Raw genomic sequence first — 27,137 nt, 5'->3', positions numbered from 1 at the left:
AGAGTCTACAGAACATGGCCAAATGCTCTACTATTCTGAAAGACTGTTCAATGAACCACTTAAGCCGTATTGAAATAATCTACAAGCTCACAAGGCGGCAAATCGTGAGACGTTGTGAGCCACATATTTTGACCATTAGAACCACATGCCCCAGAATAGGGCCGCCAGGGTTAAAGTGGTTAAAGACAGGTGACAGGGTTGTAACCCGGTGCCACGGCTGAAGACGTGAGTGATACTGTACACTCAAGAGGTCATCTGTCATTGGCTCCTGCCTTTTCTAGGTCAAACAGACATAATGTGGTTTGGAAACTATTGAGGTCTGGTTGCGGCGTCAGGGGTGGGGGTTGTAGGCTGTTTGGGGGTGGTGGTGTTGTTTGAGGGCGGGGGTGGGGCTCACTCAATTTATAACCTATTTAGAAATTCAAAGTTCTTTCTTTATTGCACTTCGGGGGTTATTTCAAGAAACTATGAAATGCCAATTGAAGAACACGAGAACACACTAAAATTATACCAAAATGACACCTACGAACACAGTCAATTAGCTACATTATAACACATAGGCCTACCCATTATCTGCGTTGTGTTGGATTCTGGGTGGTCTTTGCCTAATACTGTAGTTCTTCACCTGTTACTGTTGACAGAGACGTGTGGTCAAAAAACAAATGTAAAATACTTTCTTTTGTGCTAGCTCAACTCTTGACTATTGAAAAAGTTGGAACAAATCTGTCATGATGACGGACACACAAGCTGAGTTCCACTCCATCAGTGGGAGTGAGTGGTGCCTTAAGCGCCATTCCCACCGGGCACCATAACTATAAAGATAACTATATCGTTCACTATTTGATTTTGTTATAGTCTGTGCGAACTCTGCCATCCACTAACGATTTTTAAACTATACTTTTTAGTTATAGTTAGTTATAGTGCTCAGTGCTCAACAGCACCACTTGAAAGAAGGTCACACAGCAGTATTGCAGCGGTTGAGGCCATACTACATACGGTACATACATACATTACATGCGGACAGACAATAGAGATAGACAGACAGACACACTTGGTCAAATGTTGGCACTGCTCAAAATGTGGATGCATTTCCTGTCATTATAGTTATTATAACAATTATTATGACAATAGTTGAGTATGATCTGAATATCTGGCTGCTATGGTGCAACTTTCACTTATAGACTCTTAACTATCCCTGCTTTCTGGCGGTCATCTATCCCAATAAGAACATAGACACAGTATGAAGAACACAGAGCGTTCCCAGTTCGATCCCGGGCTACCCCAGAGTTGGTGTCAAAGAGACCTTGAGCAAGACTCTGAACCCCTAGTTGCTCCCGGTGAGCAGGTTGATGCCTTGCATGGTTTACTCCGCCATCCATCGGTATATGAATGTGTGCGTGAATGGGTGGATGTAATGCACAATCTATGTAAAGCGCCTTGGATAAAGGCGCTATACAAATGCACCACTGGTGATGAAGCCCTACACACCATAGATAGATATCCTATAATGCAATATAAGCCTATAAGTCAGAACACAGAAGCCTATAAGTCAAAACACAGAAGCCTATAAGTCAGAACACACTAATTGACCACAGTAATATGGGGGGGGATAGTCAGAATAAACTGGAAAAAGAAAAGAACACGTAACCAAGGTCATGACTCACCCAGAATGCCCATATGTAATATGTATGTTACATGAAGCGTAGCCCACTTGTGCCAGGAGAACCGCAGAACCACCAGAATGACCTGTAAAGAAGAGATAACAGATCAAACTAGTGCTAGTAGTGGTGCCATTGATCCATTATGCACGTCTTGTTTTGGAGGAAAAGGTAAAATGGTTGTACATATTACATTATTTCTGGACATACGTATACCAGAGCAAAGAATGAAAAAATACACATACTGTAAAATACAAGTGTTTATAGAATCATTTCCGGTCTTTATTATCATCATACATTTTTACGGGGAAAATGTTATCACCAATCAGGAAAAAGGGGGGGGGGGGGGGGAGCATCTTTCCCATCAAAATTCACTGACTACAAAATACATGTAGGTCTACGACAGTTACCCATACAAGGGACATCACTTGGAATGATACGGTTGACAGCATTGTCATGTCCCGCCTGTGCTTGTGCACAATCATGCTCCATCTTTGAATCATTTGTCTCTTAAATAGGGACTCAATTGGCTTTCGTCCCAGAAGACAGAAAAATTAAAAAAAATAAAACACACAGACTTAAAAGTATACTTGACATTTTCTAAACCTTCTCAATATGGCCCTTTCTGAAAATACTTAAAACCAAGTGAACAAATTATATTCAAATTGTGTCACTTATAGTAAACAAAAACTTTAATGTGCATGATTCTTAACACACGAAAAAGAAAGAAAAAAAAAACACTATATTTATAGAGGTAATACTACTACTAGATAAGTTGTATGGTTTGCATTATATAGTTGTTTTCTGAGATTTTACCAGGTTATTAAACTGCTACAAATGGCAAAAGGCGTAAGCTAATTGTCATACTTTACTTTAATAGACCACTATTGTCAAAAAATAATTTAAAATATTAGAAATAGAAATGATGTCCTGTTACAGAATGTGCTGAAACACTCTTAAAGCTTAACGTTTTGATTACAGTCACTGTACACCACAGTTGCTTAGCATACATTTGGACTGGAGACACTGTCACTTCAATTGGTTGAATGATTGTTTTATACAAAGTGACGGCTAACAGGAAACTCACACGTACTGTATATATTTAAATCTATTGAAACATATTGATCCAAAATCAGAGTTTCTTTAAGTGATGTCCAAAAATAACGAATACAAATAAAATTACATAGCTCAAGGTACAGCAAAACTATACTAATGAACAATTGCACTTAAGAAGCTTCTTTAAACATTTTCTTTCCTGTGTGAGTGTTTGTGAACTTGACCGCTAGACTGTTCCAACATCTATTGTCATCTAAAGTGGCAGTCAAGTTCCAAACATATACTACAGCATGTACAGTAAAGCATACAGCTAATGTGCAACAATGTCTCAATTACACTGTTCAATGCTTTTATGATCAAATGTTTGAAAACATTTAAGCAAAGGCAGACCATGTATAATCACACATCTCAAAAGCGCTTTTTTTGTGCTATGGCTATGGAAGGAAGCAGAGACAACATGCACTTACAGTGAAAAAGACAACTCGGAAATACATCATATCTGGTATTTTACAGGCAATGGATTTGATAAGTGGCATCATTAGGCTGGTTGTTGTAGGATAACACAATGAGGAAAAATATACCAAAAAATAGATGTCCTGCTCCCTTATTTTAAGTCGTCAAATTACATCCTGAGATGAGATTTACCAAGCAAAATATATCACAAAGCTACAGTATGTGCAGGAGTCTGCACAGTAATCCCCCATATCATATACTCTATTATATATATTTTTGCAATCTCTTAGTTTAATAACCAAACCACTACTTTACATTTAACTGAATCTTATGAACAATATCATATACTTTCTATAGAAATTAATTCCATAATGCAATATTACAAACAAAAACATGCATGTTTTTCTTTTATCAAGAAAACATTGACGAATTCCCTTTAAGCATTTTAATGTGAAAAGCACAAAATGCATTTTTCCCTTTGTTGTCACTGTCTGAACTCCACTGATGCCTAGCTGAATCTCTCAGACCTAATGCTTTTACTCAGTCATTCTGCCTATTTTCAGTAACTACAGCAGCAACTGTGTAGAATGTTCTAAAGGCCTTAAAGCCCAGTGGCTATGTTTCCAGCATAGGACATACATGAGGCCATGCTATAACCTTATAGCATGGTTCCTCAATAGGCAGCCCGCGGGCCATTTGCGGCCCGTGGGGGGCTACTGTCTGGCCCACACCAACCCCAGTAATAATGGTGGTATATCGTTTTAATGGTGGTATACCGTCGCACAAAAGTAGTGAATACAAGCACACTGTGTGCTTGTAGATCGGCTGTTTTCACTAGTTTAAATAATTTTTAAAAAGATAAATTCAAAACGAACGGTTTTGGACATACAATATTTTCACCCGACAACAACGAAAACTGTCGCTGGAGTAGTGGGAACGCCACCGTCGCCCCCTGCAATGTTGTGGCCCTCGGCTTGGTACCCTAGACATAATTCGGCCTTTGGGGAAAACTAATTGGGGAACCCTGCCTTATAGCATGTGCTGCTGTGGGAGAAAGGACAGTTAGTTGGACAGTATAGCTTTGACCAGCATAGCTTTCCTCTTGTATGTTATTGCTCATGTTTGAGGTCTTATCAAATAGTTCCAATATAATATGTTATCTACAATAATGGGCGGTGCTGTAAAATTTGCACCTTGTCATCCAACGGTCAATCAAGACTTTTGTATTGTAATGTTAGTTTTTGCATGAACAGCTCTCCCTTGAGGTGAGAAATTGTAAGAGGTTTTTGTTGTGGATAATCCCACAAAGTTTCTCTGCAAACAGCAGAGGACTGTAGATTAATAGTGGTTGGGCAATTACAAGCAAGCAAGACTCACTTTGAAGAAGAAGAAGATACAGTGGTGTAAACTAACTAAGAACATTTAATTAAGTACTGTACTTAAATACAATTTTGAGGTATTTGTACTTTACTTGAGTATTCCCAATTTCCAATACTTTTACTTCTACTCCATCCACTACATCTCGGATCCAAATATTGTACTTTTTTCCACTACATTTACTAGTTACTTTGCAGATATAAATTATAATATTATAAAACATACATAAACCACTTTAGCCCTATTTTATACCGTGGCTATTTGAAAATCTATAAGCTCACAACGCGTCGCATCATGACGAGTTGTGAGCTTGTATATCTGCTATTTTCAAATATTTTGCACTTTTACTTTTGGTGCTTTTGGTGCTTTAAGTACATTTTGATGCCAATACTTTCGCACTTTTACTCAAGCACATTTTGAATTCCAGGCTTTTACTTGTACAGTGTATTTCTACATTTTAAGTACTTTAGGCCTAGAATTATTGAATGCTTTAACCAGTGAAAAATAGCAGATATACAAGCTCACAGCGCGGCACCGAGTGCCGCACTGCGAGCTTGTAGATCTGCTATTTTTGAAAAAGTCGTGAAAATGTGTGCAAATCTTTGAATATATATATTTTTAAAGCGAACGTTTGAAACTAAAATTTTGCTTCTGGGGGGTCCCTAGAACTATATATTTTGAGATCCGGGGTCTGTGGCCAAATACATATCAGTGCTGACATAGAAACATAGTTTTTTTTCTTCAAAAAACCTTAGAAGGATTCAAAAGACACTTATAGCTGTGAGCGGTGAGCTTGTATATCTGCTATTTTTCAATAGTTAAAGCATAAAATAATAATACACAATGTGTACCCGTTTTAAATGGATAAGGACTTTTACTTAAAATTTTAACATCTGAGTACTTGAGAGTAAATGTCCATCTGCCCAGAGAGCTCCCCTGGGTCTGCCCACTGTCAACGTCAAAGTCACACTAATTAGAGCTATACGTCACATCATGGCACGAGGTCTAGGGTCTGACTGACTGACATTCATTCTGTTAAAACCTCTGGCTGTAGGAGGCCACAACGATGCCATTAACAGCATCTCCATCCAGAAAAGGCAAGACAACTTTGAAATTCAATGACATTTCAGCAGAATTCCCCTCGAGGACGATGAGGGGATGTCGGATAAATATCTAAATTCCATACTGAGGGGTGTGGCTGTAAAGCCATGGTGGATTAAAATGAGAATGTACTCAATCTGAATTGCCATAAGATTATTATTATCAATGGCATTTTATACCGCCTTAAACTTAAGTTTAGAAGGAAGGTACTGCTGGAAATTTGTTTCGTCATTTTGTTCCAGCCATCATTTTTAGCTAGTCATCTACTGGTCATAATCTGGTTGAACAACCTCCACCAGGCACTACTGTAGCTACATGCGTTGTACAACCATGGGCGGTCCCTCTGGGAGAAGAGCGTTTTGGTGTCAGACACACTAAGATGCCAAATTATGAAAACATTGAAGCAGAGTAAAGCAGTGGTTTTGCTTTAGTGACTGCCTCTTTATGATTGATATCATTTCAATCCTCAATATCTTATAAACGGCACCTTCAAAATCAGTTGTTCCCTTCAAGTGGACAAATTACTAGAGACAAAGTGATTGATCAAAAGCCAGACAAAGTAGCCACTCATTTGTTTGCGCTTGATTTCAGTTGGGCAATCTTGGCTTGGTCCAGTCGAGACTGAACATCTAAGGGCCTTTCAAAGAACCTCACTACAGTGGGCTCGTTGAGCAGAGACGCCAACACCTGTTCAAAGGCAAACGACCATTCCACCTCCTGGAGGTTGGGTGCCGTTCCCTGGGTGCTCGAAATGTCCGAGCTGCTCTCCGGGGAACTTGAGGATTCGGTGTTCACTTGAAGCCCCTCCGGAGGAGACTCTAAGGACCTCATGCCCTCCTGGACGCCGTTTGGCTCCTGCAGCCTTCGTCCCACCTCCTCCATCCTCAGCAGCAGACTGGTCACATGGGCCACAGCACGGTACAGAGGCTCCTCGTCTTGGTCACCATGGAAGAGGTTGAACAGGGTCTTGGAGAACTGGATGAACTGAGCCTAAGAGAGAAAAATATATACAGTATATTATCGTTGTTGTCGTGGAAACCTTGTTATGTACAAAACCGTTCTTTGGTATTTATCATTTTAAAAATGATCTAGAATAGTGAAAAAAGCCGATCTACAAGCACACAACGCCTCGCATCGCGAGGCTTTACAAGCCAGCCCTGATACTGCGCTCATTCCTTCCCCAGTATCAGATCTGGACTTCGGCTTATAGGCACCGAGTATGATAAATCAGAAAATGATCGAGGCCAATCAGTGACTGCGTTTCAACTGCTGTCTGCAGAACAAGTGAAAAGCTTCCCCTGATTGGTCCATGTGTAGATGGTGACATAGAATACATGCTGTGGCATTTTCAAAACAACAATGGCTGCCCTCGATCCAACAAGTGTAACAGTTAACGTTGAAACGATAAAACAAGCAATAAGTGAAGTTATTTCAGAATTGGAATCAATTACAAATATTAAAAAGGAACAGGAGTATGCTTTAGCGGAACTCATAGGCCGAAATTATGTGTTTGCCGTTTATTTTTAGTTTTAAGATATGTTTGCCGTTCTTCCGACTGGCTGCACTGTGATGTCGTCAGATGTTTTGCAACGCTGAGTCTGTCTGTCAAGGCAAGTACGGTACTACCACCTACTTTTCAAGCTGCCTATAGCCCAAAGTCCAGACTCATATTGTGAGAACGAACAAGTGAGTGAATAGCCTGGCAAGCCAGGCTAACGTTATGCATTCATGGTAACAGATAATGTGTTGTCCCAGCAGCATGAATAATGAGTTGAATTACCTGGTTGATTCTGGGCAAGTCCTTGATGGTCTCTTCTTTCTTAAGTATCTCATCTTGCCATTGTTTCAGGTAGGCCTGCAAGTCTACTTTTCCTCTACCTGTAAAATGGAGGGACAAGTTGAAACACAAACCAAAAAGACATCTTCAGCAATGTTATAATGACAAGATCAAATCTGCTAGTAGGTTAAGTTACTATTCTAGCCGGAGACTAATAAGCTAATAAGTAGAAATAATACCTCTCTCAGGACTTTTCCTTATCACACCATCCTCTGGGAGATCGAATGCTAAAATACGTGAACAGTACGTCAGCGATTTGAACACAGAATCAATTTATTGATAAGTGGATAACACAATCACAATGTAGGCAGGCATACGCCTAAAGGACCATACTGACATCAATACATTATTAATTTCATTTATTTATCAATTCATGTCAATTCATAACGTCGGCCAGATAATTATTGTACATGAACAATTTTCACCTCAATGGCTTTATTTGTAGACTTAGAATTTGTTTACATTTTGTCCAGTATGGTCCTTTAGAAAGGAATATAACACAGAAAGAAGTTTGAAAGGAGAAAAGAGCACAGCAAAGAAGCTGACCGGTCAGTTTAGTGAAGTGAGAACAGTCTTCAGGCATTGGAATAAAGTGCTGGAGTCTTTGGTCCTTTGAATGTAAAGGACTACCTGTGAAGGCTAAAAGATTGTCTCAGTAAGTGCATGCACACACACAAAACAGAACAGCACACAAGAAAGGATTATTTGAACTGAGCGTCCAGATATAAGTAATTAATAGTTAATTGAGCCACAAAGCAATGGTGAATTGTAATGAGGCTATGTGTCTGTTTGTTTGTTTGTTTGTTTGTCTGAATGTATGCGACTGTCCACAATGACAAAATCTTTAGACATCTTTAGAGCAAAAGAAACATCATATACATACAGTACGAGATATGCAACTCAATATACACAAATGGTACAACTGACTGCAAGTTTCTCTCAAGGCATTTTACTTAATTTAATAAGGACTCATTAAATTGGCATTTCATGGCTCAATTATGCCCAGTTATATAGGTTGCGCGTGTTAGTAGTTTTAAATTAGGTAATTAGCAAAGATAGTGTAGAGTAGAATAAAGTGACATTTAAAAAAGCCTAGCTATTAATGGGTGGTAGATAAACCTTTGTCTTAAGGATGGTTGTTGTGAAGAAGTTTAATGATTATTGAAGATTATAAAGTTAGCTATGTTCACTTAGAGACATCCCTCTATTGTAAACTGGTAACCTACAGTAATTGCATCCCAAGCAAATGTAAATAACGATATTTAAATACTAAACACCTATATGAACAAAACTGCTTCACAACAACACTGTTGGTGTAACTAAGAGATTTATTTATACATGTATATATTTTCCAATATCAACTACACTGGCTGCAATGGGTTCTTTTCTCTATAAGGAAATGTACTGACACTTTTCCGTTCCAATGACATGGCTCTCTAGCCCGAAAACCAAATCTACTCTTAGGTTTGCCAATGAGCCAACTTCTAATTAGCACTAGCCCAGGATCTTGATCGGAATAAGATCTGTGGCTAAAGGTATGTGGACAAAATGACATCTTTTCTCACTGCCTGACACCTCAGATGCACTAGCACCAGAATGGGACCTGTCCTTGGTGCTGATGCAACGTGCACTCCATTTAAAAATAGCCTCCTGCTAGCACATTCTAGCACGTCAGCAGCTGTCAGTCTATCTTTCTATACTTCTATTGTTTAGCAATTAATGGTGATTGAAGCAGTTCTTTGCCCATTACTTACACAAGTGGTGTCCAGAGGTTGCCATGGCAAAGTTCTTTCACCTTGTCCACACACAATTGTTTCCTCTTGCCATAATAAGATAAGATCTAGCTCAGAATCAAGGACAGTTTGATGTGAATCAGAATAAAGGCTTTTTCTCCTACTCTACTTCCAAGTTTGGGTCCTTTCTATGTGATGATCTTGAACCCTTGCTGTTTGAGATACAGTATACAAGCCTTACTGTATAAAGATCAGTCCTCAAGCTAACCACTAACTCTTTTCACAAGAAACAAACCAACTTGGAGTCGTGGTGCTTGGTATTAACAATGTGTTCCTTCACTTACCGGGCGGCAGGTGCAGCTTGAACAAGAACTTCAGCCTATTTGTGAAAGAGCCACTGTATAAAGTATCTGTGAAAGAAGCAACATACAATAATAGCAGGGGGATGATAGAGAGCTGATCTTGTCGACTATAACTATGCCGAAAAATGTCTGTCGACTACCTTTTTCACTGACGAAAACTAAATAAAAACTAAGGTATGATGACTAAAACTATAACTAAATATATTGACAATTTCATCAAGAAATACAAAAATAGACTAAAAATGTTAGGGAGAGATCCAATAGAACAGAAAACAAGTAATTTTATGTTTGGTTGCACTCTGAAAATAGCAGATCTACAAGCTTGGCTATTTTCAACATGCAACCAAATGTAAAATCAGGCATTTTGACGTACAGTACAAGGCATAAGGCCCGCCAAAATACATTTTAGTCGACAAAGTCAACTGTAGATTCGTCGACTAAAATCTTAAGATATATAGTCGACTAAAACTAGACGAACACTAAAACATTTCAGATGACTAAAGCTAAATGGAATTTTATTCAAAAGACTATGACAAAAACTAAATCTAAATTTGCTGTCAAAATCAACACTGGATCAAGGTATGGTGATGGGACATTGATTGAACATCAGAAAAGATAGAGGGGGGGCGCATACCAAGGGCATAGCAGAACTCTTTAAAGTTGACCAGGCCATCCTGGTTCTCATCTATGAGGCGGAACACCCAGAGGGAGAGGGTGTTCTTGCTGGTGCACAGAGGCCAGGGCTGCAGCAGGGAGAACAGCGTGCTGAACTGCTGGAAGCCCAGCTGGTACTGATCTAAATAGGCCAGACTGGGATCATGGTGCAACAGCGCTTGGCTGTTGATCGTCCAATAGCAGCTGAGGAAATGCTGCCTCTGAAAAGTCGGACAAAACAGATATAAATGTCTGACACTATTTATTTTTAAATGTTATATTTGCATGACAATCGTGTTGGCAAGAAAAGGTTGAAGCTGAAGTGTGTTCTAAAGAGTTCAGTCTAGAGATTTACTAAAGCTCTTCACTCACTTTGAACAATCGATAAAGGTCGTCAAGTTGCGAGGCGCCAAACTTTACCTCTTGTGACACTACTCGAAGCTGAAAGCAGAGTTTAAAGATTTCAGTACTTTTGCCATTTTTATGCTTCATTCAAAACTAAGGTCAGAGAGCATGATGCGAGACAAGACTGGAGTCAGATATGAACCCGAGGTCCTTGCACTCACAATGAGCATAATATGGTCTACTCTGTAACTGAGACACCAGACACCCCCAGCAATGACATAAAGTAAACCATGCAATACTATACAAACAAAATAAACAAAAAAAAAACGTAACATTATGCACTCACAACATTTTGTTTGGTTGTATCCTCCAAGGTCTGGATCACATGGAGTTTGTTTCTCTTCCGCAAACTCTCCACTTCTTCAGAACGAATGTGTCCATATTTCTGAACAGAGTTACATGGTTTAAGTTGAAGACAACCACATATCAATTTCAATTCAATTCAACAGAGCTTTGAAGGGCATGAGGCATGAGAAACCATATGTTTATATTTCCAAAACAAGTGTCAGAAATAAAATAAATATCACACACAGTCCAGGCAGGTTGAAAGTGATATGAATATACACACATATACAATTACTAAGGTTTACCTCATAGGCTTCTCGGATGAGATCACTGATGTCAACCTTGAGGTGAGTTGCTTTGTCATTATTGCCCACTGAGTTTTGCTGGACAGTGGGAGGCAATGGGCTATCTTTGTTTGTCACGCTGTCAAAAAACCTGTCAGGAATGAAACAGCGCCGCAAAGAGAGAAAGGGGATGTTAATGAACGTTGTAATTATGGATACATTATATTTTTATTCATCACCTCTAACTAAACTTTTAAATAATCTGTTTCGCCCTTTTGACACAGACTTGTTCAGGACCGTGACCGATTCCGCATCGTCATGGCAACGGATCAGTGCCTCCATGTTGTAGTCGAGCACGGCCAGGCCGAGCTGCAGGATGGCTTTGATGCCGTCATAGAAGAAGCAGTCCACCACGTTCACAGCACTCTCTATGGGCAGCACGCTGATGAACAGCGTGAGGAACCAGGACAGGGACACGGAGCTGAAGAACGTCAGGTCCGTCATGTGCTCCACCAGCTGCGGGAGCTGCTCTCGGATCAACTCCTCAAACACAGCCTGGTCCACCAGAGCACCTGAGGAAACGCAGGCACTGACCTCAGAACACTCTCTCGCTCTCATGGTGGAAATTCCTCCAACGTGATTTAAGAAGCGGTATAAATTAGTGATTTCCAACCCTTTTTTTTACATCAAGGACCATTATTTATTCAGCATTTGAGCCACGGACCACCACATGATGACATTTAGCCTCTCAGACCCAAACCGTATAATATTTTATCATCGCTGGATTTGTTTTCTTTCATTTTACACTCTCAAGCGTTAAAGATCTATAAGGGTCCATTTGGTTACCAACTCAACCCCCTCAGGAACCACTGGTTGAAAACCACTGGTATAAATATATCCTTGTTGCTTCATTTAAACAGGATAGCAGGGGGACATGAAACTGAGGGCCAAGAGACGGCCCATGCAACAGGTCGCCATTGATCTCAATTGTTCTGGGGACGCAGACGCAGATATTATGTGATCAACACACTAAACGCTCAGCTACCAGGTACAAGCAAAAATCATCCAGGATCCAGTCCCCCAATGGTTATCATTACTCTAACCTTTAACCACACCCATTCCTACCCTTAAGCATACTGCCAGTGTCTAACCTTCAATTACATTTTAATTAATTCAAATGAACTGTGTAACCAAAGGAACATTTCCCATGTGGGATTCAAATCAAGATTAGTTTATATTCAAGCCGTTTAACACTATGCCATTGAAATACACAGTGTTCAAACTAAGTCCTGGACTAACAAAATATTGTGTTGAACCATGGCAATATCAGATTATCCAGCTACTATTCCTCTGATCATAATGTGACTTTTAGCCAAATACTTACAGTTAGTAGGAACCTTTTTAGATTATACTCAGTTATTCTTGTGTGTGTGTTATGGTGCATGTGTGGGTGCTGCACCTCGCCCCACCTCCAGTACACCTGACTCTTACCAATGATACGACGGTTGAAGTAATCAGGCAGCATCCTCTCACAGACGGCCACTAGTAGCCAGAAGGCTTCCTCTTCTTTAGCGTAGAGTAGCAGAACGGATGTGAGAATATTCATGGCCTACAGTAGATAGAGGGGGGGGAATATCAAAGATGGGTGTATTAACACTTAGGCTGCCTAACCCCCCGGCTCCACCAGGCGCGTCGAGCGTCGCGTCAACGTCAACGTTGGGAACGCTCCCGTTTTAATCAATGAAGGGAGCTCCACTGCCGACGGTAACGTCAACGTCGGACGCTCCGGTGCCGGCGTCCAAACTCAAAAATTGCCCCGGTTCAATTTTTTGACGGCGTCCACAACGTCCAGTCATGTATAAATTATGATTAAATGTAATTGCATTGCATATTAAATGTATATACCGTACGTGCCTTTCTGCTGTTGGATATCCATTCACGTCATTCACAAGGGTGACTAGATGTCCCAAAATTCCTCGCATATTATTTTTTTTTAATGCAATTACGGTGGTCTTCCCACTTGATATTATAGGCTAACTAGAAAAGAAAATTTCGAAGAAATTTTAAGTGTGCCTGCAGCTCGCTATTTGTGTGCAACCTTGTGTAGCGGTTGGGACTGTGGGACCACCCACTGAGTTTGAGACCAGTAATGTGTTGGGAAGTGGAGTTATGGCTGTTTAAAGCCCAGCCAATTGGAAGACAGAGCTCATTCCTATTGGCCATCTAAGTACACACAGCAAGTTTCGAGACGGTACCATGCTGCAAACTGGAGATATAGCCGTTTAAAGCTCAGCCAATAGGAAGATAGGGGTGGGGCTTAATAGGGGCGGGGCTTAAGTAATACGTCCCTATTGGCCGTTTAAGTCCAGACACCAAGTTTCAAGTCAATACCATGCTGTGAACTGGAGTATTGGCTGTTTAAAGCCCAGCCAATAGGAATACAGCGGAGGCGGGGCTTAATCAATTACAGCTCATCCCTATTGGCCGGAAAAAGACCAAAGTTGTGTGAGCATTTTACATTTTAAATGACGTTGCTAGGCAAAAGTATGGCAGAGTAATGTTGCGCCAAAGTTTCTGTTTTTTTTTCAGTCCCCCATTCAAAGTCAATGGGGTTTTTGGGCGTAGTTTTTTGCGAATTACGTCACCATGGTAACACTGATCGGAAAGAAAAGTAATAGCACACCACTCCCGGCCAAGCCGCACATTTTGATGTATATATTGCGGGGATGGCGTAAATTGTGCGGCAGTTATTACGTGCCGAAATTTCCCCCATTCTAAGTCAATGGGGTTTTTGGGCGTCGTTTTTTGCGAATTACGTCGCCATGGTAACGCGGATCGGAAAGAAAAGTAATAGCACACCATTCCCGGCCGAGCCGCACGTTTTGATGTATATATTGCGGCGGTGGCGTAAATTGTGCGGCAGTTATTACCGCACCAAATTTGTGGGATCATTATCATTAATTAAGTATGGCGGATTACAATAAGTGTTTTGCCATTGCGTTGCATGGCAGGCACACTTAATCACAAGTTCACAACAGGCAACAACTTTCTCAATTCTTCCTCCTAAAAACAGGCCAGCAGTGAGTGACTGAGTCTGAACACAGATTTTTAGGCTATACATTATCGTGGCTGCGCTGGACTGGTGTACCGAAAATAGCCAATCTACAAGCTCAGACACAGTCACAACAGCATGATGACAGATTCATGCACTCGACATGTTGTGAGCTTGTATATCTGCTATTTTTTCCCGGCACTTTACACAGCATAAATTATTATAATTAGGCATATATAACACTACAGTTTATAATGCGAATATCCTATGATCTTTGATTGAAATATCAACACATGTCACGTTCAGTGGAGCCAGTCGGACGGCAACGTGTCTGCGTCAATGACGCCGTCAAGACGCAGAGCAACGCGACGCAGCCAGTGGAGCCCTGGGGTAACACGTCCAGGAACGTGATAAGGATTAACCCCTGTGGAGTGCTGCGGCCCCGTTATCACGAACAGGGACGTGTTAACTGGTTACCATGGTAACAGATAGCCCCCGTGCTGCGGCAGCCGCTAATGAGCGAAAAGAAAAAAAACTAAATTTCCCATGATGCCTTGCGCAATCCGCTGCTGCTCACTTCTTTTTCCTCATTGTATACAAGCTCCTGCACAAACATGGATGTATCTATTCATTTAATTTTACTTTTCCCATATGGCTTGTTTGGTCAAAACCGCCTGTTTTCACACAAATCACGGCTGTATTTTTTCGAAAATCAGGTAAAAACAATAGGAAAGATACATGGCAGCTAACCAACCTTAGTTATGGCAAAGCTATGGCAGCATGTGTTAAACATCCAATATATCTATGGGATTAATCACCAACAAGTGAGGAATGTAGACATTTTCCAGCATCGTACCTGGCAGTAGCCAATTTTGGGGTTCCTGTAGGCATAGGCAGTAAGGACCCTGCGTAGAGCAGAGATCCCAGTGTCACTCTGAAAGGCAGGGTGCTCTGGCAGTGAGCGGTGCAGGTCTCTCTCGATCTCATCTGTAGCCAGTGTGCTTGTGCCCAGGGACTGCTCCACCAGCTCCGTGTAATAGCCTGGGTGAGTGGCCATGTCATTTACTGCACCTAAAAAAGAAAATACATCCCACCCAACACACAGTCTACTGTCAATCCAGCTGACAATATTACTTCATAATTTATGTTGACTGCGTACATAAAGCTCCCAATCTCGACTCACAGTGTTCAATTATCAAGACTACAAAATATTTCTGAAATACCTGAGAAAAGCATCCACAGCTCTCCTCTCAACGCCTCTGGTACACCACGAACGATGAGGTCTCGTGTCTTTTTGGTAAAAAACATACTTGTGCCACGTCCGTACTCTGAGAAGTGGATATTCCACGACTGCTCTTTCATCTTCTCTTTAAGCTGTGAAACAAAAACAAAAAGTTTTTTTCCCCCACCCACCACAGAGTTATAATGACTTCACATTAATTGTGGATCTCAGATTTCCAATAGAGGGTATGCATCACATGCCACTCATCAGGACTGAGTGGCAAAACATAAAGCAGCATGAAGCATTGGAGTTTGAAAGTGCTGGTTGGGAAACTCCTCCTCACTCCAACTGACTCCTCATGACTCCTACCGACTCTTTTTTTGCCACTCAGTTGGCATTCCTGCATAACTTTCGGGTACGATGATGTCACGCGCATACCCTCTATAACAGGGGTCTTCAACAGCGGGTCCGGGACCCCTAGCGGGTCCTCAGAGTTACTACAGGGGGGCCACCAAATCCTTGTGTGAAAGGATAATTATTTTTAAATTAACAACTTGAACCCTCGCATCCCTATTCTGAGGAGAAATTTAAAAGGCGCTGAGAGGCGTTGTGAGATGGTAGATCGGCTATGTTCGGCAAATAGGTGGTCTAGAGGTAAAAAAGAGCAGACCAAGTACAGAGTAAAAGGTCAAGTCTAGTATCGCCAATTTAAGTAAAAAAAAAAAAAAGAAAGAATCCAACATAGACAGATGACAGTGCTGTCAAACAAGTCTACGAATCGAATCTATCAGTGAATTCAATGAAAATCTCCATCACATTATACAATATGTATAGGGGGTCCCTGCTTCATCTCTCTCTCAGCTAAGAGGTCCTTGGCCTGAAAACGTTGAAGACCCCTGCTCTATAAAAGAAAATGTCTTCTGGTGTTTACCAATTTGGGGTCCAGGTTTTCGACATCCTGAGGGTGGAACACAGTCATCAGGGCCTCAGTGCTGACTGCCTTACTGCTGTCCCTCTGACCCACCATCAGGGTTAGTTCTTCTGGGTTGTCCTCAATGTGGTTGAGAAGTGAATGACAAACCCCCTGCATGGACTACAGCATATTATAAATACTGTTCATTGTGTTTTCAATGACAGCGACAAAGCCTAGGAGGTACAGAATAGGACAGCAAACGGTTATAAGCATCGGGCATTCGAGGCATGAGCTACACAGCCAAACGTGTGGGTAGCGCCGACCAGAATTTTGCCAAAATGGCTTGCAATGCAGTCTGCTGGCATTTACTCTGTTTTTGGGCTTCCCTGACATTGAGCTTAACATTAACAAAGTTTAAAAGTGGCCAATATGTGTTGTTTTTTTCTTTCCTTATTACTGTGGGAGAGTGCAATCATTCAATGCTCCAAGCAACAAAGGTGAACACCAAAAGAACAGTATTGCAGGCCTGCCAGTCCATTTTGAACATTTTTGGAGGGGCGCTACCCACACGTTTGCCTGTGTTGCTCATTCCATGAATGCCAGATCCTTACAAGCTGTACCTTGTTGTAAAGGTGACAAATCAACAATGATATCAAACACAATACCATTTGGCATAATTAAAGGGGGGATATAACGGACCGAATGTTGGCACATTTTGCATTGAAAGCCATTTTGGCAAAATTCTGGTCGGCGCTACCCACACGTTTGGCTGTGTAGCTCATGCCTCGAATGCCCGATGATTACAAGCTATACCTCGTTGTAAAGGTGACAAATCAATGATAAAAATGATATAAACACAATACAATTTAGTATTATTAAAGGGGAGATATAATTAATTATCAATATGTTTCCTTTCTTTTTGTGCTGAGTTTATGTATAACATATCTTTAGCCGCACATAACGGCTTAAAGATTCACAGCTGCGATATTAATGGCTGTAATACATAATAAAACTTCAAACTGGAAACACATGAAGATGTCATGTGTGTTTCCACTTCAAATCAGCAGCTGAGCCAATTAAACAAGTTGGTCAGTGACAGTGACAGGGGAATACAGTACAAGGGGAAATTGGTAATCAGCATACAATGAATAAATTGAGAGAACAAGGGAAAAAGAAGATAATTACATAACAGAAACAAAGGGATGATGAGCAGATACAGTACATCAGGGTACATCAACAGGGGGTCTGGGACCCCTAGGGGGTCCTCAGAGTTACTACAGGGGTCCTCCAAATCTTTGTGTGATAGAAACCTTCTTCTCGTTTTTTATATAAACCACTTGAACCCTAAGGTCCATATTCTGAGAACTTTAGCCAAAAAATAGCAGATCTACAACGCCTCATCATTGCGCTGCGAGGCGTTGTGAGCTTGTCTATGCTTTGGTGTATTGGGGAAAAAGAGCAGACTAAGTACAGAGTGAAAGTCAAGTTTTATAATTATTGACGGTTCAAGTGGTTAGATATCTGAAAACACAAATTGACATGAATCCAAAATACATGAGCTGTCAAACAATGAAACTATATGGAATCTATGAATCTAGGTTGTGGGGGTCCCTGCTTCATTTCTCTCTCAACTAAGGGGTCCTTGGCCTGAAAACACTGAAGACCCCTTCAGTACATCCTGTAAACCAGAGGAAGTTACCTCAGCTTGTACAAGGTGTTGAGGGCTTGCAGTCATCCCGCACCTGCTACGGATTGTGTTGGCAAGCCGCTCATAGTCCCGGACCTCCGAGAAACGTAGCGCTCTCTTACCCCGCAAACACACTGTCAACGCCCTGCTGCTGCTGTCCGGCTTCTCCACACTTATGATCTGCAAGAGGCCATCGTTCAACACCGCAAAATAAATAGACTTCTTCACTAAATAACGAGATACTGTTCAACTCCTGTTAACAGCCCAGCTGTCTATTTGTTCCAACATAAAGAAGACAAGCAGCAAACAGACTGGCATTCATTTGAGGTTTTTCAGACATATGCTGTATTCTTAACGATGCACTGTGCTTTGCTTTACCTCTCGCATGGGAATAATAACGTGGCACTGGCTCCCATCCTGACTTGCAAAACACAAGTAGCTCTCAGAGACACAGATTTTGCCGAGTGTGTTGAAGTGGCTGAAGGGGACCCACAGGAAGCTCTCATATACCTCCAACAGATTCTCTTCCTTAGGAAGTCTGAAAAATGCCCGAAACTGCTCACTCCTTGCATGAGTTTCCAGGCCTCTGAGGAGAACAAAACAAATGGAACATCAGAGAGTGAACCGTAAAGAGCATTTTCTAGTATCATAGTCCCATCACACACACACACACACACACACACACACACACACACACACACACACACACACACACACACACACACACACACACACACACACACACACACACACACACACACACACACACACACACACACACACACACACACACACACAGGCGACCAATTTAAAAAATTGCATTTTAAAGTTGACATAAGAAAAAACAACTGCATTCAAAAGAAGTATTTATACCAGTAAGACTCCCTAATCGACAAATAGGGCAAAAATGTGTTTTTCCAAAATCTTCCTGATCCATGTTGATGACATGAGTGTAGACATGCTGTGTAGTGATTTTCGTGATTTTAGGGCAAAATCTGTAGGAGCAGTGTCCAAAAATGTGTTTTTAAAAATCGGCCTGAAGGTGGCGCTATATGGGACAGATTCATGGTGATGGGATGAGTGTAGACATACTGTGTAGCGATTTGCGTGATTTTAGGGCAAAAACTGTAGGAGCAGTGTCCAAAAATGTGTTTTAAAAATCGGCCTCATGGTGGCGCTAGAAGAGGGCCATGTGAGAAATGAGGGGTGGGGTGTCCGCGTTGCCTTGGCGGACGAATAGGTACCGGCCCTGGCTCTCCCGGACCCTCCTAGCCCGAGTTACGGCATTTTATGTGAGCTGCAGTGGAGGGGGTCCTCCACTGGGGGCGCCACCACTTTTGCATCCGTTCTGGAGCACCAGGAGTGGGTGGTCCCCGGGAATTCCCCGTGAGCAGCCCCGTTGGGGTGGTCATTTGGCCATTTTTGCACATTTGGTCATTTTTTACATCTGGGGGTCCCCCAGGGACCTGGGGGTCCCTGGAGCTCCGGGGGTCCTTGGAGGTTGTAGTTTGGCAGCCAAGGAGCGTGTGTGCAAAATTTGGCATGGATCGGGGCAACGGTTGCGGAGATATGAGCAGGGCAATAGTGTGACCTACGGTCGCAATTATATATATAATATTCTGGTATTTAATATGCAGCAGCAGCAGTCACAGACAAAACAAACGTGTATCAGAGTATTGTATTTTCAAGTTGCCTGCATCAAATTATCTCATGAAGCAGTAGTTTAAAAAATCACACCTGTGTGAACTGAGCAGTGGTCGTGGAGGCTGCGCAACAGCAAAACAAATATATATATATATAATAAAAAATATTAAAACAATATTAAACAAAATATTAATAATAAAATGCATGTCACTCAGGCCGCCACTGGTATCCATCCATCATCCGTGTGTGTGTGTGTGTGTGTGTGTGTGTGTGTGTGTGTGTGTCTGGTCTGGACAACAGCGCCCCTCCCTTAACATGTGTGGTCAAAAAAGGTACTGTAGGCTACATACAGACAGACAGACAGACAGACAGACACGGACGCAGACAGACAGACATACCCACACACACGGCCACGTATAGGAGCGTTGTGACCACCGCTCAAAAATAACACTGCTCCACCTTGATGTTGCAAAATAACCATGGCAATGGATATCACAATTTTCTAATTATTTATATGAATTGTACTTGGGGGAAAACAAAGGGAAAAAATCACACCCGTGTGAAGTGGAGCTGTGTGTGTGTGTGTGTATGTGTGTGTGTGTGTGTGTGTGTGTGTGTGTGTGTGTGTGTGTAGATCATGTGTACCGATTTTTGTGACATTTGAAGAAAATATGTAGGAAAAGGAGCAAAAAGTGTGTTTTGGAGAAAATTCAAGATGGCGGAAAATCTATCCTGGCGCAAATGGGCGTGGCCTATATGGGGAGATGCGTCTTGACCCAAGGAATCCAGGGAAAAAAGAATTTTAATTTTCCGATCTACGGTTCAAGAGTTACGGGGCAAAACGTAAAGTGGGCCGTTATAGCGCCACCATGAGGCCGAGTGATGTAATTCTTTTTCGATTCATTCTTAAAATCATTATGAATCTCCTCTCCGAGGTTTGAAACTGTAGCTCCTATGGTTTACGAGAGAAAAATACTTGAAATTGATTTCTTGCATTGTCCCATTATAAGTCAATGGGGACAATTAAGCGTCGTTTTTTGCCGATTACGTCGGCATGGTAAGGCGGATCGGAACGAAAGGTAATAGAACACCATTCCCGGCCGAGCCGCACATTTTGATGTATATATTGCGCGAGTGGCGTAAATGGTGCGGCACTAGTTACGCGCCGAAGTCAGGCTACATACAGACACACAGACAGACAGACACACACACAGACCCACACAGCCACGTATAGGGAGCTGCACACAGCTCCAAAAAAGCTTTTGCACCTAGAGACAGTTTTTAGGTTGCTTAAATCAGTATTTAGTATGATATTGCTTTTATCAGACACACCGCCTTTCAATAAACCCATCAAACATATACTTTTCGAAATGTCTGAGTGTCTGTCTGTCTGTCTGAAACAGCGTTTCAGCAATTGATCTGAAATCGCATCACCATTAGCATATGAACACACCTGACATAACTGTGAAGCCCGTTTGTCACTTTCACAAATCATATGCTGTATATTAGCATTTTTATGGTGTATCTACTATCTATTCTGCATCTAGCATGAGGCAGCATGAGGGGTGACCATAGCTGAGTGGTTAGGGAGCCTGCCTGGGGAACCAGTTCCCCTGGTTGTCCCTGGTTCGATTCCCGGTCAGGCAGCAATGTGTCAATGTGTCCCTGAGCAAGACCTTAACCCAAAATTGCTCCCCGAGCGCCGAATATGGCTGCTCACTGCTCCTAGTTGTTATAGGATGGGTAAAATGCAGAGATAAATCTCACGTATGTGCAAATGTACGCGACAAAAAAACGTCCCGAAGGCGCGGGACCATATTCTTCTATTCATATCTATTCTGCATCTAGCATGAGGCAAAATGTTTAACCAGCTCTGTGTGTGTGTGTGTGTGTGTGTGTGTGTGTGTGTGTGTGTGTGTGTGTGTGCAGGCAGGCGGGTGTGTGTGCAGGCGGGTGGGCGGAGGGCGGGCTGGGGGGGGACAGTATCTCTGTAGCCATTAAACGAAACGGGTTTCTTACATTGATGCTCCTACATCATGCAAGCACCAGTTAAAGTTACTTTCCATCCCTCATATACTGTGTGCACAGTGCACATCCCATAACCCACACACTGCACATCATTTTGGAGCTCATATCTTTGAACGGGTAAGGGCTAGTATATATAAATATTGAATCATTCAACTTAAAAAACTTGTCTTGGGTGCACATAAAAGCACAGCCTCGTTTTGGCATTTTCAGCACCCTCTGATGGACAAATGTGTGTACAGTGTGAGCTGCGTGACATACAAATACTAGTACATACTGTTCATACAAATGGACAGACAGACAAACAGACAGACAGACAGACAGACAGACAGACAGACAGACAGACAGACAGACAGACAAAACTCCACTCAACGGGTACTCCAGAGTCAGACAGATTAAAGCAGACATGCCAGATTATTAGATCTTCTGATTCTATGTAGAGTTGGATTGAGTTTGCCACCATTACTAATAGGATTATGTAACACAGTGAACAGTCGCGTACCTCTTGGTAATCTGAAGGGGGTCAGAGAGGGCTGGCTCTCGTTGGAACGTCTCTTTATCAAAAAGACGCTTGATGGAGTAGTCAGCCAACTGTTCCATGATAAGGAAAGTTTCATTAAGGTGCAACAACATGGAGAAATAGTGGTCCTCGCCGTGGGCCAGAACATGGATGCTCTCGGCGAGAATGACATTAGTGGTTTTCTCCAGCCTCCACACCTCATCCCAGGAGATGATCAGTTTCACTGAGGAATCACAATAACTGTCATTTAAAAGATGCACTGTTTTTACACAGATAAAAACATTCACTGAAAGGTTCGCTTTCATTGGTACAAGGATGCGTTCTAGACACAATAACATAATAATCTAACATAATAATCTAAACATGTGACAGGAGGATGTGAACTGAGCTCCTGAATATAGCTTGCTTAAAACTAATAATAATCATAATCATCATCATAAATAACCATCCTAATAGTCACAATATAGATATAGCATTGTTCTTAAAGTTGCAAGTTTGTGTAAATAATAATAATACAAAAAATATAAAGATAAATGCACATATAATGATATGTTCTCTAATTTTTGCACAAATCTTTATTACCGGTATTCTTTTTTCAACAGACAACACTTTACTGTTTACCTTTACTGTGTGTATCTACCATTATCTGCTAGTTCACTGCACCCAGAAGGGCAGTGCTCTGATATATAAATATTTTGACTGTCAAAATGCTGAAATGCTGACATTTTTAACATCCTTCACAAAATGCATGTGCATCAGGAGCACTGACTGAGATCTGGCTGAAAAGATGATTAACCTTTCACCAGTATATCTTTTTTGGTAAGTCTGTGCAAAATGTGTATCCTAAACAAGATAACTAAAAGGCCAAAAGGTCAAAATGTACAATTGTACCAAATCAAATTGTTGGATTACCATAAAAAAGCCTTGGCTTTGACCAACCTATCACGACCAAATTAAAAAAGTCTATCATGTTGAATCTTTTACAAATATGTACTGTACCTAGTGTACATAAGGAACATAATGTGCTGGAAACAAATCCCCAGTGTCAGTAAACCGCATTGTAGGTATTACTTACCTTCAGATCCGAGCAGATAGGAATAGAAACAGAGGAAGTTTGTGCTCAGGTACAGCCAGCCCTGGCAGGGGACTCTGCCTTTCCAGTAGCTGCAGGAGTAGTAGGTGACCAGCTTCTCCTTCTGAGGAAGTTCAAACCACTTCTCAAACCTTAAAAGAGCTTCTCGAAACCTCTCCGGGTCATCCTCCTGCACTCCTGATACCTTCCCTTCCTCAGCAATGAGACCCTACAAAAAGGCAGAAAAAGGTCAATGCTGGTTGGAGCATTCGCTGACTGAAGCATCTCCAACTGTATTGAGAAAACGACATATTCCTGCAGTTTATGAATTAACTAAATCAGGGGTCTTCAACAGGGGGTCCGGGCGAGGCCTTGAGAGATCTTGTAGATCGGCTATTTTCGGCAAATAGGTTTGTTGTAGAGGTAAAAAAGAGCAGATCAAGTACAGAGTGAAAGGTCAAATTAACTAAAAAAAAAACACGAATCCAACATAGACTGATGACAGTGATGTCAAACAAGTCTATGAATCTATCGATGAAATCGATGAAAATCTGCATCACACATCTATACAATATGTAGAGGGGATCCCTGCTTCACCTCTCTCAGCTAAGGGGTCCCTGGCATTAAAACGTTGAAGACCCCTGAACTAAACCACAGACAAAACATTTCCTCCATTAAAAAGAGCTGTGCTCCCTGACCAGATTCCCTTTAGTAGTGTGATGATTCATTGGTGATTTACTTACTCTGATTTTGCCCTGCACAAAACTGGTGATGTCATCAGTAGAGTCGAAGACAGAGAGCGTTCTCATGATGTTGTGCTGCAGCCATTCCCAGTGCTGGACGATCTCCTCTTTGGTTGCAGCTAACCCAACAACAACAACAACACCACCACCAACAACACCATCAGCAACAAACATGAACGTATGTAGGGGTGGGCGATATGGTTATAAATATCGTTGAGACGATACAATATCTTCACAATATTTCTTTTCAAAGATATCCTATATATCGTGATACTTAAAAATACTGAAAAAATCGTGTGCATTGCAGAATCCATTTAAACCTGCATTTTGGTCTAAATCAGTAGTTCTCAAACTAAAATGTCAAGGTCTCCCCTTAACTCTGACAGTATACAAAATGAAACCAAATGGACCCGTAAGGGTTTCATTTCTATACTGTCAGAGTTACATACTTGTAAGGGTCAGTTTAGACCTCCCAAAGGGAACCCACAGAGTCCCTGGACCCCACATTGAGGACAACTGGTCTAAATAGTCTTCTACTCCTTTTTATTTTAGTTTTTGTTACCTTGTACTGTAGGTGGTTGTACTGTTAAGTAACTTGAAAAATAACCATAAAAACCAACATGAAAAATAATCGCGATAAGATCGTGTTTCATGATACAGCTTGGAAAAATGTTGTGATGTTGTATTTTTCCATATCGCCCACCCCTAAACGTATGTACAGTATATAAACAAAACAAAAATGATATCCTTTTTGGAGCTGTGTGAAACACAGGCTCCCTATACGTGGCTGTGTGGGTCTGTGTGTGTGTGTGTGTGTGTGTGTGTCTGTCTGTGTGTATGTAGCCTGACTTCGGCGCGTAACTAGTGCCGCACCATTTACGCCACTCGCGCAATATATACATCAAAATGTGCGGCTCGGCCGGGAATGGTGTTCTATTACCTTTCGTTCCGATCCGCCTTATCATGCCGACGTAATCGGCAAAAAACGACGCTTAATTGTCCCGACGCTTAATAATGGGACAATGCAAGAAATCACTTTCAAGTATTTTTCTCTCGTAAACCATAGGAGCTACAGTTTCAAACCTCGGAGAGGAGATTCATAATGATTTTAAGAATGAATCGAAAAATAATTACATCACTCGGCCTCATGGTGGCGCTATAACGGCCCACTTTACGTTTTGCCCCGTAACTCTTGAACCGTGGATCGGAAAATTAAAATTCTTTTTTCCCTGGATTCCTTGGGTCAAGACGCATCTCCCCATATAGGCCACGCCCATTTGCGCCAGGATAGATTTTCCGCCATCTTGAATTTTCTCCAAAACACACTTTTTGCTCCTTTTCCTACATATTTTCTTCAAATGTCACAAAAATCGGTACACATGATCTACACACACACACACACACACACACACACACACACACACACACACACACACACACACACACACACACACACACACACACACACACACACACACAGCTCCACTTCACACGGGTGTGATTCTTTTGTTTTTGTTTTTTGTTTTTTTTGGGGGGGGGGGCTTCAATGTGAATGAGGTAAAAGTAAAACACTTCATACCACATGCCACGTGCCAATACACTTGTGAGTCTGGTGTGTGGTGTAGAATCCGAAAGGGAGCCACCTTGGATGTAGAATCCAACACAGTATCCAGAGTTCCCACAAGAAGACCTGCAAATGCAAGCAACTTAACCACATTAATACAACCGATGGTGACAGATGTGAACACGTGACAAATGCATTTATGAAACTATGATTAATGATGCTCTTTTTAAAGAAATCATACGTCATCGCTGTGAGGACATGATATTCCCGGGGTCCATGGCAGTGCCCGGTGCCCATGACATCTAATATTTTTATCTCTGAGATGCCCTCTATGAATTATTAAAAAGGTTACAGCTAAAACACACTCAAGCCCAGCATCAGCATTACACAGGCCCGCTTGGCTTGACACATCTCTCCAGATGTTGTCAGAGAAAATCACCACATATTATACACAGGAAGGCAAACACGATGCATATTCACGAAGGTGAAATCTCTATAGCACAAGGGAGAGATTCAAACAGGATACTTCAGACATGCTGGGGTCTATGTTGGAGAGTGGTTCAAGTGCAACCTTCAATGTAATGTCAAGCAGTGATTAACCTCCACCATCATTAGACTGCCCACATAAGGCTGCAATTCTTTCATCTACAACCCCGTTCATTAGTGGTGACACTCTGGAGAGGAACCCACTGGCCATCTATGGGAATGCCAGTAGAACTGCTTGAACTCTGTCAAATTACCAATACTGTAAGTCAATCAAAGTTTAGAATATAAAGTAGGCTATTTAAATTGGTTTATGTCATTAATGGACCCACAGCCAGTTGCCCAAACATAGAGAAGCAAAATCAGATGGAAATCATGTAATGTTAACTTTACCTAAAAGAAGCATTCAATCAAATTCAATACCCCCGGATATACAAATCATACACAATATAGACCTAATGTTTGTAACTTGCGAAGAGTCCTCATTTCACCAATCCTGTTACCTGTTGCAATCAGTCCAGTCCAGCACACATCGTTCTATGGCACAATCCAGATTATGAAATTAATCTGACCATGCATGTAATATGTATGGGTCATATGAGATGATGGGTTGACAATGCAACATCTGCTTGAACATCTGCTTGGTAAACGCTACAAGTAGTGAAAACAAACATGACGTTACCTGTCAAACCGCCTGCACCTTCACCATACCCTCGTCTCCTTTGCAATATGAAATAATCATTATTATTCTCAGTGACCCATAATTTAAACGCGTTTTTAAGCAGTATTTCCTCGGGTTTAAGCCACATGCTTCCAACGTCATTGATCGTTCGATCAAACGGAATTAGCATGGACCCATAATGTCTCGTCTAACATTAGCTAACATAACATTACACTCCTGACTATTTTGTTTGTGACTGGACGGATCCCTCCCTTCCCACGTCGACACAAAACGTTGCCAAAGTCAATGCTGCAAGGCATTCTGGGATTGTAGTTTTTGTTATGAT

At 41.6% G+C, this 27,137-nt stretch overlaps 1 protein-coding gene across 3 annotated transcripts; it reads right to left on the bottom strand.

The window, feature by feature from the left end:
- Positions 1–1,970: 1,970 nt before the first annotated feature.
- tbc1d8b (TBC1 domain family member 8B) lies at positions 1,971–27,034 on the bottom strand. Of its 3 annotated transcripts, XM_080749785.1 has the most exons (21): positions 26,813–27,034; positions 25,663–25,773; positions 24,084–24,202; positions 23,344–23,569; positions 22,251–22,491; positions 18,458–18,665; positions 18,092–18,259; positions 16,411–16,572; positions 15,481–15,631; positions 15,114–15,328; positions 12,697–12,814; positions 11,492–11,777; positions 11,227–11,356; positions 10,923–11,021; positions 10,604–10,672; positions 10,212–10,452; positions 9,560–9,625; positions 8,029–8,121; positions 7,662–7,709; positions 7,426–7,523; positions 1,971–6,635 (listed from the first exon to the last, which is right to left on the bottom strand). In XM_080749785.1, the coding sequence occupies exons 1-21, from the start codon at positions 26,979–26,981 to the stop codon at positions 6,213–6,215; spliced, it is 3,441 nt and encodes a 1,146-aa protein (XP_080605911.1). In that variant the 5' UTR covers positions 26,982–27,034; the 3' UTR covers positions 1,971–6,212. The 3 variants fall into 3 exon arrangements, with proteins under 3 accessions (XP_080605911.1, XP_080605909.1, XP_080605910.1); XM_080749783.1 differs by lacking the exon at positions 8,029–8,121; XM_080749784.1 differs by lacking the exon at positions 8,029–8,121 and having other exon boundaries at positions 16,411–16,563.
- Between the last annotated feature and the right edge of the window lie 103 nt (positions 27,035–27,137).

The sequence above is a fragment of the Nannobrachium achirus genome (genome assembly GCF_963921795.1).
Source record: "Nannobrachium achirus genome assembly, chromosome: 19".
NCBI classification, from domain to species: Eukaryota; Metazoa; Chordata; class Actinopteri; order Myctophiformes; family Myctophidae; genus Nannobrachium; species Nannobrachium achirus.
Note: the sequence above shows the minus strand (reverse complement) of the source record. Positions and strands in the feature narration are given on the sequence as shown.

What these genes read in the sequence shown, in the direction of transcription:
- tbc1d8b (XM_080749785.1), bottom strand. Translation starts at nt 26,981, where the DNA reads ATGCTAATTCCGTTTGATCGAACGATCAATGACGTTGGAAGCATGTGG. An exon ending in GTATTGGCACGTGGCATGTG is followed by an intron (nt 24,203 to 25,662) that starts GTATGAAGTGTT and finishes TTGTTGGGTTAG; the next exon opens with CTGCAACCAAAGAGGAGATC. An exon ending in TCACTTCACTAAACTGACCG is followed by an intron (nt 7,710 to 8,028) that starts GTCAGCTTCTTT and finishes CACGTATTTTAG; the next exon opens with CATTCGATCTCCCAGAGGAT.